The sequence below is a fragment of the Oryctolagus cuniculus genome, chromosome 9, assembly GCF_964237555.1.
Source record: "Oryctolagus cuniculus chromosome 9, mOryCun1.1, whole genome shotgun sequence".
Taxonomy (NCBI): Eukaryota; Metazoa; Chordata; class Mammalia; order Lagomorpha; family Leporidae; genus Oryctolagus; species Oryctolagus cuniculus.
In genome coordinates this window covers 494,267-508,838 of record NC_091440.1, presented here as the reverse complement: position 1 = coordinate 508,838, position 14,572 = coordinate 494,267, and the positions used below count along the sequence as shown (strand labels likewise).

Sequence of the window (14,572 nt, the reverse complement as noted above, 5' to 3'; positions counted from 1 at the left end):
GATTGTTGAAGCCATCTGAGGAGTAAACCAGCGGATGGAAGCTCTCTCTCTCTCTTTCTCTCCCTGTGACTCTGCCTTTCAAAAGATAAAAATAAAAAATATATAAATGGAATACATTCACCCACCAAAAGACAAGATTGGCAGAATGGGCTAAAAACCAGGATCTAACTACTGCTGTCTACAAAGGAACTGCTTCGGCTCTAAGACATGCAGAGACTCAAAGAGAGAGGAAGGGGAGACTGCACACAGAGTGACTGAAAACGCAAGAGCAGCCATGCTGATCTCACAGAACGTTCTGGAAGTCGAACACTGCCACGGGGCAGGTGCCGGGGTTCACGTTCCAGCTCCATTCCCACTTCCAGCTTCCTGCTGACGTGCACCCTGGGAGCACCGATGGTCCCGGTAGCTGGGTCCCCGCCCCTCATGCGGCTCCCAGCTTTGGCCCAGCCCTGGCTGCTAGGGGCATTTGAGGAACAAACCAGCAGATGGGGGGGGGTGTCTGTCTGACTCTGTCTCTCTGCCTTTTAAGTAACGTTAGAAACTGTCACAAGAGACAAGGATATTAGATGAGTCAGGTCAGGGGTCGGCACGTGGGACGCCTGCACTCCATGTCCGAGTGCCTTGTTCAAGTCCCAGCCCCTCCACTTCCGCCCAGCCCCCTGCTGATGTGCATCCCGGGAGCAGCCACTGGGGTCACGTCCTTGCATCGCAGCCAGTCATGTGGCAGATACAGATTGAGCTCTGGTCTCCTGGCTTTGGCCTGGGCTCAACCGTGGCTGTCTGGGGGAAACAGAGGAATGGAAGATTTCTTTCTCTCTACATTTCAAATAAAATGAAAATAAATAAATTTTAAAAATTTCTAGAAGGGGTCAATTCACCACGAAGACTTAAGAATTATAAATATGGAGCTGGTGTTGTGGCACAGCAGGTAAAGCCACTGCCTGTGACGCCAGCATCCCATGTGGGTGCTGGTTTGAGTCCTGGCTGTTCTACTTATGATCCAGCTCCCTGCTAATGGCCTGGGGAAGCAGCAACAGAAGACCCATGTGCTTGGGCCCCTGCACCCACGTGGGAGACCTGGAAGAAGCTCCTGGCTGCTGGCCTAGTCCTGGCTGTTGCAGCTGTCCAGGGAGTAAACCATAGGATGGAAGATCTCGATTCTCTCTGTCTCTCTGTGGCTCTCGTCAATAAATAAATAAATCTTTAAAAGGATTCATGTCTGTACCACCAAGCACCAGGGCTTCCGTGTACAGTGCAAACATGGACAGTGGGAGGCAGCGAGGTCAGCTCTGTGACAGGAGGAGCAATCAGCAGACCCGTGAGGACGAGAAGGGAGCCCAGGACGCACTCAGCACCCACGAGGAGCCCTTGGAGTCTGCTGTGCCCTAAACTTCCTAGGAAACCTGGGACTGCAGCAAAGAGAAACTGACTGTAAGTGGGCAGCGGATAACCCACAGGCATGTACTCCCAGGGTTCCGGGAGGTTCTGGCAGGTGTCCATGTGGGACTCGCTGGCTGTTTGTGGACAGTGTTCTTCTGCTGGGCTGTCTGTGGTGGAAAGGGCAAAGGCGAATCTGGCTTCTGACAAAGACCCCAGTCCCATTTCAGCTCCATCCTGAGACCCAGTCACCACAGTGACCCCGCCCACTAACACGGCTCTTGTGGGGTCAGCGTGGAACATTGGGGACACTCATGTGCACCCCACTGTGGCTAGTGGAGTTCGTTTCCTGAGCTGGGGACTGCGGGGCCGGGGACAGCTGGCCCAAGGCAGTCATGAGTTCATGAGCCAGGAGCAGCCAGGCCGAGAGGCCTCAGGATTAGCCGATGGCCTGGTTCCACTCATGAGAGTCACCCTCGTCAATGTTCCCACCGTTACCTTCGTGTTCTCGTCATGGACGGGCAAACCCAGGTCTGGAGGAAATCCACTCTGTATCAGAGGAGAGCATTGTTTTAAATCTGAGAGGCAAAGGCGGGGGTGGGGCGGCCACCCACTCGGCCAGTCCCGAATATCCACAGGGACCGGGGCTGAACCCGTTTCCCACGTGGGTGGCAGGGCCGATGCCTTAGCAGGAAGCTGCCTGCCGTCGGGATCTGAACCCAGCACTCTGGCGTGGGTCGGGGGCTTCCTAACTGGTGAGGTAACTGGAGGGGAGGGTCGAGCAGCTCGCCCTGAGTGGCGCGGTAGGTGGGTTTGTGTGAGGAGCTGGACTTGAGTGAAATCACGTGGGTCCCACTGCCCATCTTCCCTCCCAGACGCGCGCGTCCCTCACCGTGGCTGCGCCTGCCTCTCCCAGGAGCTGCCAGGCCATCTTCCTTCCCCGCCCCCACAGGGCACTCCCACCTCCTCTCTGCTTTCCTGGAGCCCAGGCCCTGGCCTCTGCCCCACCTGCTGACTGCCTCACTGCTAACCCACTTAGCCACTCCCTTCCTCTTCAGCCAGGGGCCCAGCAGAGGGGGCCGAGGGCCTGCAGGAAGCCAGCACCGCCCCAGGCCCAGGAGGCTGCACACCTGAGGGCTGTGCATGGAGACCAGGCCGGAAGAGGGCAGGGCGGCCTTCCCCACCCCCTTCTCCCGTCCTCTGACCTCCCCGTCGTCTGACCCCAAGTGGCCAGCATCCCCTGAGGGTGCTGTCCCCGGAGGTCGGGCCCCCGTGGAGGGAGGGCAGAGCCAGAGAGAAGGGAGGGGTGGGGTCCTCAGCACCTCCTCGGGCACAGCATGGGTCCGCCTGGAGCTTTCTCCCGTGGGCGCCAGGCCCAGGTGCTCCCCCGTGACAGGTGCTCGGAGCTCGTCCTGCACACCAGGAGCTCCCTGTCCACCACGCCTGCTGCCTCCCGTCCTCAGCATGGCCTCATGCACCCTCAGCGCACCAGTGAAGTGAGCCAGCACCTCTGGCTCGGGAAACTGCTCTGCTCCCTGCTGGCGTGACAGGAATCACCTCTCCGGTGGAAGCCCCAGGGCCCAAGCGAGGGCACTGGAGGGTGCTGGGCCGATTGGAGGCTCCAGCTGGGCCTAGCGTCCACAGTGCTGGCGGCCCTGGCAGGGGTGGCCTGTGTCACTCCCAGCCGGCACCTCACCCAGCCCTGCTGCAGTGGGCACTCTCCAGTGTGCCCAGGCCCGCGCCTTCTGGCCCACGTCCTCGCTCGCTCACTCTCTCAGGAGCCGGGAGCCCTGCAGGGCAGGCAGACCCGAGAGCGTGTGGGAGAGGAGCGCCTGTCACTTTCGTCTGGTAAAACGCAGAGCCCAGCATTTCTGAGCCGTGGCCGGCACCCTCAGCCGGCATGGTGCCCGTGTGCACCCAGGGCTGGACACCAGCCCCTGGGATGGGATGGCTCAACAGCGACTACGGCTCTCGCCGAGACCAGGCCTCCTGCACGGCCAGGCTCAGAGACGCAGTGTGCCCAGGGGTCAGCTCACCGCAGGGCGTGGGGTCGGCCTGCTCAAGGCTGCATCCCGGGCCCTGTAAGACATCTGCACCCGCCACCCAGAATGAGGGAGCTGCCGCCGACTGTTAGCGAGAGGCAGGCTCCCTGGCGGCTGGGTGTCCTCGAGGAGCTGCCGCTGCTGTGGGGCCCCTGGAGTCCAGCGTGGGTCACCCCGGCCTGTGGGCTCGGGAAGCTTGCTGTCCAGGCCGCTCCACGAGGCTGGGAGGGGGCTCGCTGCTGCTGAGAGTCCCTAACCCGAGTTTAGGGAAAAATAAGATCCTACAAAAGGAAGAGCGAGGGAAAGGAAGAGCGAGGAACACGCACGGCTTTTGAGGACAGAATGCAGGAGACACACTTGCAAATCGGGACTGGCGGGCGGCGGCGCGATCCCACTGCACGGAACACAGGCTTTCCCGGGACAGGAGGATTTTAGGGTTTTGATCTTAGAGGCGGGGGGACGGAGGGAGAGCGGGAGGGACTGCCCCACCCCTGGCTCACTCCCAGATGCCCACGTGGCTGTGCACCAGCCTAGCAGGGCACTCACGTGGGTGGTGGGCACCCAGCTCCTGGGCTCTCAGCACTGCCGCCCACGACTGGAGTCAGGAGCTGTCTTATTCTACTTATCTCTTTGAAAGGCAGAGGGAGAAGGAGTGTGCGAGACAGAGATCTTCAGTCTGCCCACAACAGCCAGGGCTGGGCCAGGCAGAAGCCAGGAACCAAGAACTCCATCCAGGTCCCCCATGTGGTGGCAGAGACCCAGGTACTTGAGCCATCACCTGCTGCCTCCAAGGGTGCAGATTAGGGGTCAGAGGCAGAGCTGGGCCTTGAAGCCCTGTGGGGTTCAGGTGACATGATCAGTGTCCTCATCCCTGGGCCAAACACCGCTCCCCCCAGCCCCATCAACCTTCTCTAAGGACCTACTGTGTGCTAACCAGACAGGAAGGTTTCTGCCACAAAGAAACCGAACTGCTGGCACAGAGGACAGGCTGCCAGGGTGGGGCTCTCCTGGGCAGGAGTGGGTGCAGTGGGTGTGGATGGGGTGGGACTTGGAGGTGTGCAGAGGGGTGCAGGGTGGGAGAGCCCTTGTTATGGCTGTGTGGGACTCCGTGCAGCCTGGGCTCGGGACCGGCCTCCACAGCCTGCCGCCAGCCCTAGGTGACAGCTGTGTCTGCAGGGCAGGGCCCAGTTCCACTCTCCGTGGAAAGGCTGCCTGCCCTGGCGCCCAGGAGGTGTGGAGTCGCTGGGACTCTGTGAGGAAGCCGCCGGGATGCGGAGCAGGGCTGGAGACCTCCCCTCCCCTCCCCTCCCTGCCCAGACACCTGCGCCAGCTCAGCGCCTGCCTCCACCCCTGCATCCATGCAAACCAACGCGCCCAGGACCCTGGTCTGTGCGGCACCCTCGCGCTTGGCTTGCCTCCATCTGCTACTCCTCCACGTGCACACTTGCACCTGACCCCTTCTCCTCCCTGTGCACACGCACTGGTGTACACAGCAGCCCCAGCCCCATGCACACAGGCGAGCACACAACTGGCCCCCTTTTCCATGCACACAGCAAGTGCTCTTGGCCTCCTGCCCTGCAGGTGCCTCCTCTCCACCCCCTACACCCATGTCTCGCCTCCAGCTCTGCCCCCCACCCCGGCCCCCTTGCAGCTCTGTGTGCGCACACACAGCTTGGGTCTCCTCCCACAGTCTCGCTCCGTGCATACACACACACACACACACACACACACACACACTCATGCGCGCACACACGTGGCCCCTCTGACCCGCGCGCGCATCCCTAGCGCCGGCTGGCTCCATCCCGTCCGGCGCACGCGCAGGCTCGAACACGCGCGCACGGCCCTCCCCTCCCCCAGGGCGGCAGCGCCGGCGGGAGGAGCGGGAGCAGGAGGGGCGGAGGAGGAGGAGGGCGCCGAGGAGGAGGAGGGCTCCGAAGGCGCGAAAATGCGCGCAGGCGCGCTGCGCGGAGCGGGCCCGCCGCCGCCCACGTCACCGCGCCGCGCGCACGTCACGCCGGCCCGACGCTCGGCCAGGGTGAGCCCCGCGTCCCGGCGCCGCTGGCCCAGGGCAGGGACCCCGCCAGGGCCGGGAGCGCCGCCCGGCCCCCGCCGCCCGCCCGCGCCCCGCGGCCGTGTCCCCGCGCGGCCCGCGCCCCAGACTGCGCGGCCATACCGGGCGAGCCAGGTGCGGGCGGCGGAGGATGCGGTGGGAGCCGGCGCGACGGGGCCGGGCGAGCGCGGGGCGCGGGCCACGCGGGGCGCGGGCGGGCGGCGGCCCCCGAGCTGCGTCCCCGCCGCGTGCGGGCGCCGCGCGGCCCCGGCCCTCCCGCGCCCTCCGGGCCCCGCGCGCTCCTGGGCGCCGGGGCCCCGCGCCAGGCGCCCTTGCTGCGGGCGGGGGCTCCCAGGTGACCGGGCGGGGCGGGCGGGGGTACGGGGCCTGGCCTCCGGGGCCGATGGCCGCGCCCGCGCCTTGGGGGTCGGGGTCGGGGTCGGGGCCGGGCCGCGCGGGGCGGGGCGGGAGGCGCCGCGGGGCTGGAGTGCGCGCGGTGGCTGCGGCCTAGTGACAGATCGCAGCGGGCGGGGACCCGAGAGCCCACCTGTCAGAGTTACCGGTCGGCGGCCGAGCAGCCCGGCGCGCAGCCCCTGGAGGGTCCGGGGGAAGACCTGGGAACTTGCACGTTTGGGCTGTGCCCTGTTGGGTGGTCGTGTGCGCCTAAGTGGGGGACCCAAGCCCACCCTGCGGAGGCGGGCAGCGCGCCCCGGGCTCACCGCGGTCTCGCCTCCGGACCGGCCATTTGGGGTGCGCGGGGCGGGGGGGTTCCGGGCTGCTCGCGGGGTCTGAGGGTGGCGAGCGCTGCGAGAGCCTTGCGTCCAGGCTCTAGCGAGAAATCTCAGCCGCCAGGCCCTCGTGCAGGCGGGGGAGACGTCTCCTTTAAAGTGGGACATCTTGTAAACTTAGTTTTTCATCCTTGCTCATTTTTCTTTTTTCTCTCTCTTTTTTTTTTTTTTAACCAGAAAAGTCTTTTCTTCCTTGGAGAGTGAATGTTGATAGCATTGGTTTCCTGGACCTGGTAACATGGCAAAAGATGTGAGTACCTTTGCTTAATGCTCAAACACCTGTGCCTGGCACCAGCCCCTCCTGTTTGTGCCTTTGTCAGAGGGGCAAAACCTGAGTTATTAGTATTTCCTGGCTTTTTAAGAGAGGTTGGTTTGTTTATTTGGAAGGGTGAGAGACAGAGGGAGAGCTTCCATTAGCCGGTTCACTCCCCAGATGGCCATATGGCCACATAGCCACATCTGGGTCGGGCCAAAGCCAACAGTTTCATCTGGGTCTCCCAGCCTGATGACAGAGGCCCAGGCAGTTGGGCCATCTTCTGCCCTCCCAGGCGCATTAGCAGGAAGCTGGAGCAGAAGCAGAGCAGCCGGGACTTGAACTGGTGCTCCTATGGGATGCTGGCATTGCAGGTGCCCACTGAACCCTCTGCGTGCCACAATACCATCCCCTTCTCGGTAACTTTTTAAAGTTGGGTGGAGAAATAGGCTCTTAGGTCCAAGAATGAACTGAGTTTCCCATCATGCCGTCAGATTCCCTGAAACGCGGGGTCTTTGCACACTGGTGCAGACGGGCTGCGTGCTCGTCTCCTGCATAGAGCTGGAAGCAGGCTGGTCCTGCTGCCTCTGTGCGCGACTGCAGGTTGGGTGGCTTTGGAGCGCCTTCTGTCAGCTCAGATTTCCCGAACTTCCTGAGCCGCGTCCTCTGTCTGTGCCGGTCAGGGGCTCCCTGTCCTCGGATGCAGGCCTGCGCAGGGAGGCGCGCAGCCCTCCGGGCGCTGTGTGCAGGGTTTTGGTTTGATGTTCATTTTAAAACTGCTGTCATTTGGTTGGTGCCATCACTCCTGGAGGTGCCAACATGTGGCAGGTGCCCCGAAGCAGCTGGACTCCCACAGTTGCCCAGAAAGGGTGGTGCCAGACCCATGCCCAGCCGCATGCTTCTGGTTTCTGGACCAGTTTGCTCTCGTCTCTTTAAATGCTTAGATACTCACTGATGTCATCTTCGAAGCCCTTTGTGGTTCCACGTTGGTGTGGCTGGCACCGTCTGTGTGGCACGGAGAGAGGCGTGGGAGGGAAGGACAGACAGGTGCTGGAGGAGGGGGACCCCGCCACCCCAGCAAGGTCGCCGGGCCAGGGCACGGGCTGTGCTGGCCCCCTAGCTGGTCATCGTTGCATTTGAAGGACTCGGAGTGTGTGCTGTTGGGAGGTGGCAGGGTCTCACGGGCTGAGGAGTGGCTGTGGGGCAGACTGGCAAGGTGGCCTCCGTGTTCTACAGACAAGGGCTGTGCTGGTCCCGTGGCTGGTGACGCTGCTTTCTTGTCATCCACGTGCTCTTAGGCGGTGGCAGGGTCTCACGGGCTGAGATGCAGCTGGCAGGGCAGAATGGCAGGGTGGCCTCCGTGTTCTGCAGACAAGAAGTCAGGGTGTCGGGGACAAGCTGGAAATGGAGGCTGTGGGCAGGTGATGCTGGAGGGTGGATGGGCGACCAGCAAGGGTGAGGGCCCGTGGGGGGCCAGTGGCTGTGTTGTGCACAGGTTGCCTGATGAGGTTGTTGCAGAGTGGGCCCTCTGGTGTGAATTGAGGGGCCCAGAGCCCGCTGGGGGCCCCTAAGCTAGTTTTTGGTGCCCCCTGCTCATCTCATGCGGTGATTTCTGCGGTCATGAGCAGCTTCTGATCGCACAGGCCTCTGTGTGGCCTCTGGGGTGTGTGTGAGGAACGATGGTCTCTGTTCGTCCTCGTCATCCTGTGAGCCCTTTCTGGGCCCGTGGGCCGGGAGGGTGCGTGCTGGCCACAGCCTGTGGTGGCTGCTCCGGGGTGACGGGTACATCAGGGCCGACAGGAAGGAGATGCACTTGGCACCTGCAGGGCTGCCTGAGGGGCTGGCACAGGACTGGGCAGATGGCACTCGACCTGTCTCTTCTCTCGTGGGTATGCATCTTGTGCCCTCTTTTCTGGTTCTTAAATACAAATACGTGCCTATGTGAAAGGAATCTGGTGAAAACCTTGCCGTTGTCTTGTAATAAACACGGAGCTCTGTGACTCCCAGCCGTGTCTGCACACAGCCCTGTGTGTGACGGTTGCAGGTACCCGCATCAGGGTACTTCTCTTGTGAGCTGTCTGTGTGCCCCTCACCCAGGTGCAGTTAAGCAGGCCGCTCCCTGGGCTGTCGCGTTGTGGAGCGATTCCGGTGCTTGGAGATCCTTGTGGCTCTGAGAATGCAAGGGAAATGGGTGCGGGGGTGCAGGGAGGGGAGGGAGGGTGTCAGGGACGCGTCCCTTCCTGTGAGGCGCCGTGTCTGTGCTGGGCCCTGCCTCCCTGGGTTTTGCCTCTGACATTCATTTATGGAGTAGCACTGACACATGTCCCAGGGAGGTGCCCTGTGTGGAGGGGGACTTGGAAGAGAGACACAGCAGCCCCCACAGTGAAGTGACGGAGACCCGAGTCTCATTTCGCCCCAGAAATTGAACAGGAGGGAGTCGCCTTCTGCTATGGGCATTTGGGGCAGGAATTTCCATGTTAGGGGAACCGTTCATTCCCAAGCCTGCGTAGTGACAGCAGGGGCCTGGGTCAGCCCTTCCTTTCCTCTGTGTTCACGCTGGGGGTCCACGCGGCCTGAGCAAGTTCCCAAGCTGTCACCCTAAAGGGTCTGCCCAGCTGCTCACCAGGGGGGCAGCAGGTGCTTGGACCGTTCCCCAGAGCACACTGCAGAGGGGCTGGGAGCAGCGGAGGCACCTGGCCCGGGAGGGGCCTTGGGTGGGGCCGTGGCAGGGAAAGGTGAGGGCTCTCTCTGGAGGTCACAGCCCATGCTTCCTGCCCCCGGAGGAGTGAGCCCTTGGAGGGGCCAGGCATGGGCCTCCCTCCCTGCTGCCCCTCTGGCGAGGCTGTGTTCTCAGCACTCGGCTGGCCTCAGGAAAGTCTGCAGGTGGAGAGGGAGGATACACGTGAATGTGCATTGTGGGGCTGTGTCAGGGTGCTGCCCCACCCCTCAGCCTGTGTGTGCCCCAACAAAGCCATGCTGTGCGCTGAGAGCCATCTGTCCAGCGGTCTGCAGGCTCTGCGGGTTTGGAGTCCTCTGCGGGTGGGAAGAGTTCGGAAGACATTGTATCAGAACTGAACAGGTACAGGTTTCCCCATTGTTACTTCCTAAACAATACAATATGAGGAGCGCCCTCCCAGGGCGTTTACATTGTATTAGATTCTCTGTACCTGGAGGGCCTGTGGGCGCCTTTGCAAGTTCTCCACAGCTCTTACAGCCGGGACTTGGGCATTGTGGGTTTTGAGCTCCACTGGGGCCCTGGAACCAACCCCGGTGGATGCTGGGGGATGATGCTGGCCCAGGGCAGAGCCGGACTATGTGGGTCCCTCTCAGCACCCGTGTCTCATTTCTGGAGGCCGCTTTGTGATGCCGGTTTCCGCCCCGGGAGTTTACGGGACAATCCCTCCATAGTGATGTTGGAAGCTGGAGACCCGAGAGACGCAGCCGGGTTCTCTGCTGAGGCCTGGGTCCCTGCCTGCGACTGCTGGGGAGCAGGGACCGCCCCCTTCAGGCTTGGAGGAGGTGAGTTCCGGAGACAAATGCCAATTCATGATCCCAGCCTTAGAGGAGAGGGCTTTGTGTGTGAGGTGCGGGGCAGTGAGGTCAGCTGCTGGGCTCAGCGTGGGAGAAGTCTCCCAGGGCGCTTGTTCTTAGACAGCTTTTCATGTTGCAGAATTCGTGTTTTCTTTTTCTTTATTTTTGTAAAAAAGATTTATTTATTTATTTGAATGGCAGAGTTTACAGAGAGAGAGAGAAAGGTCTTCCATCTGCTGGTTCAAGCCCCAATTGGCTGCAATGGCCAGAGCTGGGCCAGTCCAAAGCCAGGAGCGAGGAGCTCTTGTGTGGGTCTCCCACATGGGTGCAGGAGCCCAAATATATGGGTCATCTTCCACTGCTGTCCGGCCATTAGCAGGGAGCTGGATGGGCCGAGACAGGAACCTGCGCCCATGCAGGATGCTGGTGTCTCGGGCAGTGGCTTTACTCACTGCACCACATCACTGGCTCCTGAATTGAGCATTCTACATGGGTGAGCTTGGAGAAACTGAGCCGATATTAAAAATTAGAAAAACCACAGCTTAATTAGAAGTGTTTCCCCATAACGTTTTTTTTTTTTTTTAAAGAGTTATTCATTTATTTGAAAGAGTTACAGAGAGATCTTTCATCTGCTGGTTCATTCCCTAGCTGGCTGCCACAGCCAGGGCCAGGCCAGAGCCAAGAGCCAGGAGTTTTTTCTTAGTCTCCCACATGGATACAGGGGCTCAAGCACTTGGTCCATCTTCTGCTGCTTTCCCAGGTGCATTAGCAGGGAGCTGGATTGGAAGGGGAGCAGCCAGAACTCGAACTGGTGCCCACGAGGGCTGCCAGTGTCACAGGCGGTGGCCCCCGCATCCTGTTTTTTTTTTTTTTTTTTTTTTTTGACAGGCAGAGTGGACAGTGAGAGAGAGAGACAGAGAGAAAGGTCTTCCTTTGCCGTTGGTTCACCCTCCAATGGCCGCCGCGGCTGATCCGATGGCAGGAGCCAGGAGCCAGGTGCTTTTCCTGGTCTCCCATGGGGTGCAGGGCCCAAGCACCTGGGCCATCCTCCACTGCACTCCCGGGCCACAGTAGAGAGCTGGCCTGGAAGAGGGGCAACCGGGACAGAATCCGGCGCCCCGACCGGGACTAGAACCCGGTGTGCCGGCGCCGCTAGGCGGAGGATTAGCCTAGTGAGCCGCGGCGCTGGCCCCGCATCCTGTTTTACAGGTGTTGTGTGAACACCTAGCCCGAGGTTGCTGAGGTGAAGGTGTCTCTTCTGTAGCTTGGGTGTTGGAGGCAGGGTCCCCCGAGTTGGCCCTGAAGCCCCGAGGGGACCCGCAGCCCCTGCCAGGCACTCTTGGCATGAAGTGTTCCTCACCTGGGCACCTGCTTAGGATAGCTCCTCCCTGCTGGGACTTTAAAAAGTGTTTTTCACTGTAGAGCACTCAGTGCATGTGTGGAGTTGGTACTTGGCTCAGCCTTCAGCATGGTTCTATGCTGTGTTACGAGGACTGGTGCTTCCCACGTTGTGCTCAGAGAACCGACAGCTGTGGCTGAGCATGCACAGGGCTTTGGGGTCAACTGAGGTAGAGGTCGAATCCGATGACCCCTGCCTCCAGGTGGTCCTGGGTTACCAAGGTGTTGGCCACAGCTGCTGCCTCTTGTGGGTGTCGTGCCCAGCACAGGGCCCAGTGCAGCCCTCCCGTAAGGAGTGTACCTTTGAGGCTGCTGCAGAGCTGGTCTCGTCCTTGGGGCTCCGGTGCAGGTGTGGTGGTTCTGGGTCCCTGCCGGGTGTGGCACAGGCAGCCCTGGGGCTCCCGGGTGAGTCGTGGCTTCTGCCCCTTCTGTCAGAGTCCCTTACTTGACTTCAGGGCTCTGTCCACCAGAGCCCTGATTTATAGGACCCTGTTTCTGAGGAATCTTCCGGGGCAGGTCTAGGGTACACATCTCACTCAGGTGCCTGTACCTGCCCTGGCCCTGGGCAGGTCATGAGACAGTGACGGCCTGTGTCCCAGAACCGCCCTGCTCTGGCCCCTGCCTTGCTCTCCCGGGTCGCTCTGCCCTGGTGGCAGGAATGCTGGGGGCTCCTTTGAGAGCCTCTGGAACTCGAGGTTCCTGACGTGTGACCCATGTGCCGCTGGCTTCCGGGGCCTCTCCTGCTGTGGTTGCCCTGTGATGGCCCGTGTGTGGGAAGTCCTGTAGAACAGAGTTTGAATTATTAGGAACAATTCAGGTAGTGGTTTTCTGCTTTTGGAAGTAAGCTGAGTTGCAGAAAATTTGGAAACTTATAGAAAAACAGAAGGCAGAGAGCAGTGCCATCAGTCAGTCCCCAGGGGGATGGCAGAGTAGTGGCCTGTCCCTGTGGGTGCCAGCTGGTTCCCACATTGCGAGGGCTCCTGCACAGAGATGGGGCTCGCTGGCTCCCCTCGTGGCTTCCTTTCACGCTGTGCACGGTGAGTGTCTCATGGCAGGCACTTTTTTCCTGCCACGGTTTTAGCAGCTGTATGTTTGATTGACAGGATTTGTAGACGCCAGTTATGGGAAAATTAAGTTGCCCTGGGAAACTGTACAAGTGCCCTGGGCTTGGCACCTCGCTGTAAACTTGGTCTGTGGACTGAAGGCCCCTTCAAGATGGCCGCCGTGCTTGAGTGTCTTGGGTGAGCCATCTGCGGCCTCTGCTGTTTTAGATGGAGGATGAGAGACGTGGAAGTGCAGCCTCCAGGCTGTTGGGCAGAATCTCCAGGCTTTAACTACAAAGTACAGGGTGTGGCCATGGACGTGGCCCAGGTGTGCAGGGAGCTGGAGTGGGAGATGCAGTTAACTTGGGAGGCAGCTGTAGGGAGGGGAGCGTCTGCCTGCCCCGCCTGGGGCTGTGCCACACGTGGTTGTCCACTGCCTCTTGCTGGGGTTCTGGTGGTTTCCAGTTAAAACTTTTGTCAAATTTGTTGAGATCTACAGTGAACCTCCGTGAGCCCTGCACATGTGCGTGTGCGCAGTGATAGATGAATATGCACGTACATGCACACACAGGCATGCGCTGTCTCGGCGACGTCCTGCCAGATTCCTTCTGTAGAGATGGGGCCTGACCTCTGACCGAGGGTCAGGGTCTAGTTGTTCCCTTCCCAGCACTGAGTTCGATGGTGATAATTTGAAAGTGCACAGAACTTGCTTTGATAGGTGAAGGTTTTTTTTTTTTTTTTTAAAGATATATGTATTTATTTATTTGAAATAGAGACAGGTATCTTCCATCTGCTGATTTACTTTCCAGGTGGCCAGGATGGAGCCAGGAGGTTCATCTGGGTCTCCTGCATGGATGCCCTTGGGCCACCTTCCACTGCTTTTCCCAGGTCATTAGCAGGGAAGTGGAGCAACCAGGACTCACACAGGAAGCCGGCATTGCAGATGGCAGCTTTACCCACTGTGCCACAGCACTGGCCCTGATAGGTGAAATTTTAGATTTATTTATTTGAAAGGCACAGTGACAGAGGATCTTCCATTTGCTGGTGTACTCCCAAATGGCCATAACAGCCAGGGTCTGGACCAGGCTTAAGCCGGGAGCCGGGTACTGCATGTGGGTTTCTTCCACGTGGGTGGCAGCACCTGGGCCATCTTCCCGCTGCTTTCCCAGGTTCATTAGCAGGGAGCCAGATGGGAAGTAGAGCAGCTGGGACTGGAAGTGGCGTTCTGTAAGGGACGCTGGCATTGTTAGTGGTGCCTTAACTCTGCGCCACAACACTGGCTCTGATAGGTGAAGTTTTAAGGCATCCTGTTCTGATTTGTGTTCTGATTTAGAAATGAGTGCTTTCCATTAAAACACTGCCTTTGTGAGCCGAGCAGCAGGCCCTGGGCTTGTTCCTATGCAGTGCAAGTGCCTCATAGCCTTGTCCTCGCTGACAACAGAGCGGCAGTGTTTGCTTCTGTCACGCAGTGCAGGTGGGAACAGGAGAGAGCACAGGTCTGTGCCCTGACCCTGGGTGCCTCTGCCGTGGGTCTGCGCCCTGACCCCGGGGTGCACCTTCTGTGATCTGTGTCCTGACCTGGGGTGTACCTGCCGTGATCTGTGTCTTGACTCTTGGATTCACCTGCTGTGGGGCTGTCCTAACCTGGGGTGCACCGGCTGTGGAACTTTGTCCTGACCCTGGGGGACACCCACTGTAGGACTGTGTCCTGATCCTGGGGTGCACCTGTGGTGGTCTGTGTCCTGACCCAGGTGTACACCTGCTGTGGTCTGTGTCCTGACCCTGGGGTGCACCTGCTGTGGGTCTGTGTCCTGACCCTGGGGTGCACCTGCTGTGAGCTGCATCCTGACCCTTGGGTGCATCTGCTGTGAGTTTGTGTCCTAACCTGGGGTGCACCTGCTGTGGTCTCTGTCCTAACCTGGGGTGCACCTGCTGTGGGACTGTGTCCTGACTTGGGGTGTACCTGATGTGAGCTGCACACTGACCCTAGGGTGCACCTGCTGTGAGTTTGTGCCCTAAGCCTCATGTGGAGCCCTTATCATAGACCTGATGGCCACTTCAGTGCCAACTTTAAAACCTGCAGCAGTTAT

The 14,572-nt window shown here is 60.2% G+C and overlaps 1 protein-coding gene across 4 annotated transcripts in view; it reads left to right on the top strand.

Moving 5' to 3' along the window:
• The first annotated feature begins 5,372 nt into the window (after positions 1-5,372).
• TFDP1 (transcription factor Dp-1) overlaps positions 5,373-14,572 on the top strand; it is a 36,516-nt gene continuing 27,316 nt past the window's right edge. Inside the window, exons 1-2 of one of the 4 annotated variants that reach the window (XM_051841995.2) lie at positions 5,373-5,454; positions 6,435-6,507. In XM_051841995.2, coding sequence (XP_051697955.1) covers positions 6,496-6,507 — 12 coding nt within the window. In that variant the 5' untranslated portion in view covers positions 5,373-5,454; positions 6,435-6,495. The other 3 variants (XM_051841994.2, XM_051841996.2, XM_051841997.2) reach the window with 3 other exon arrangements.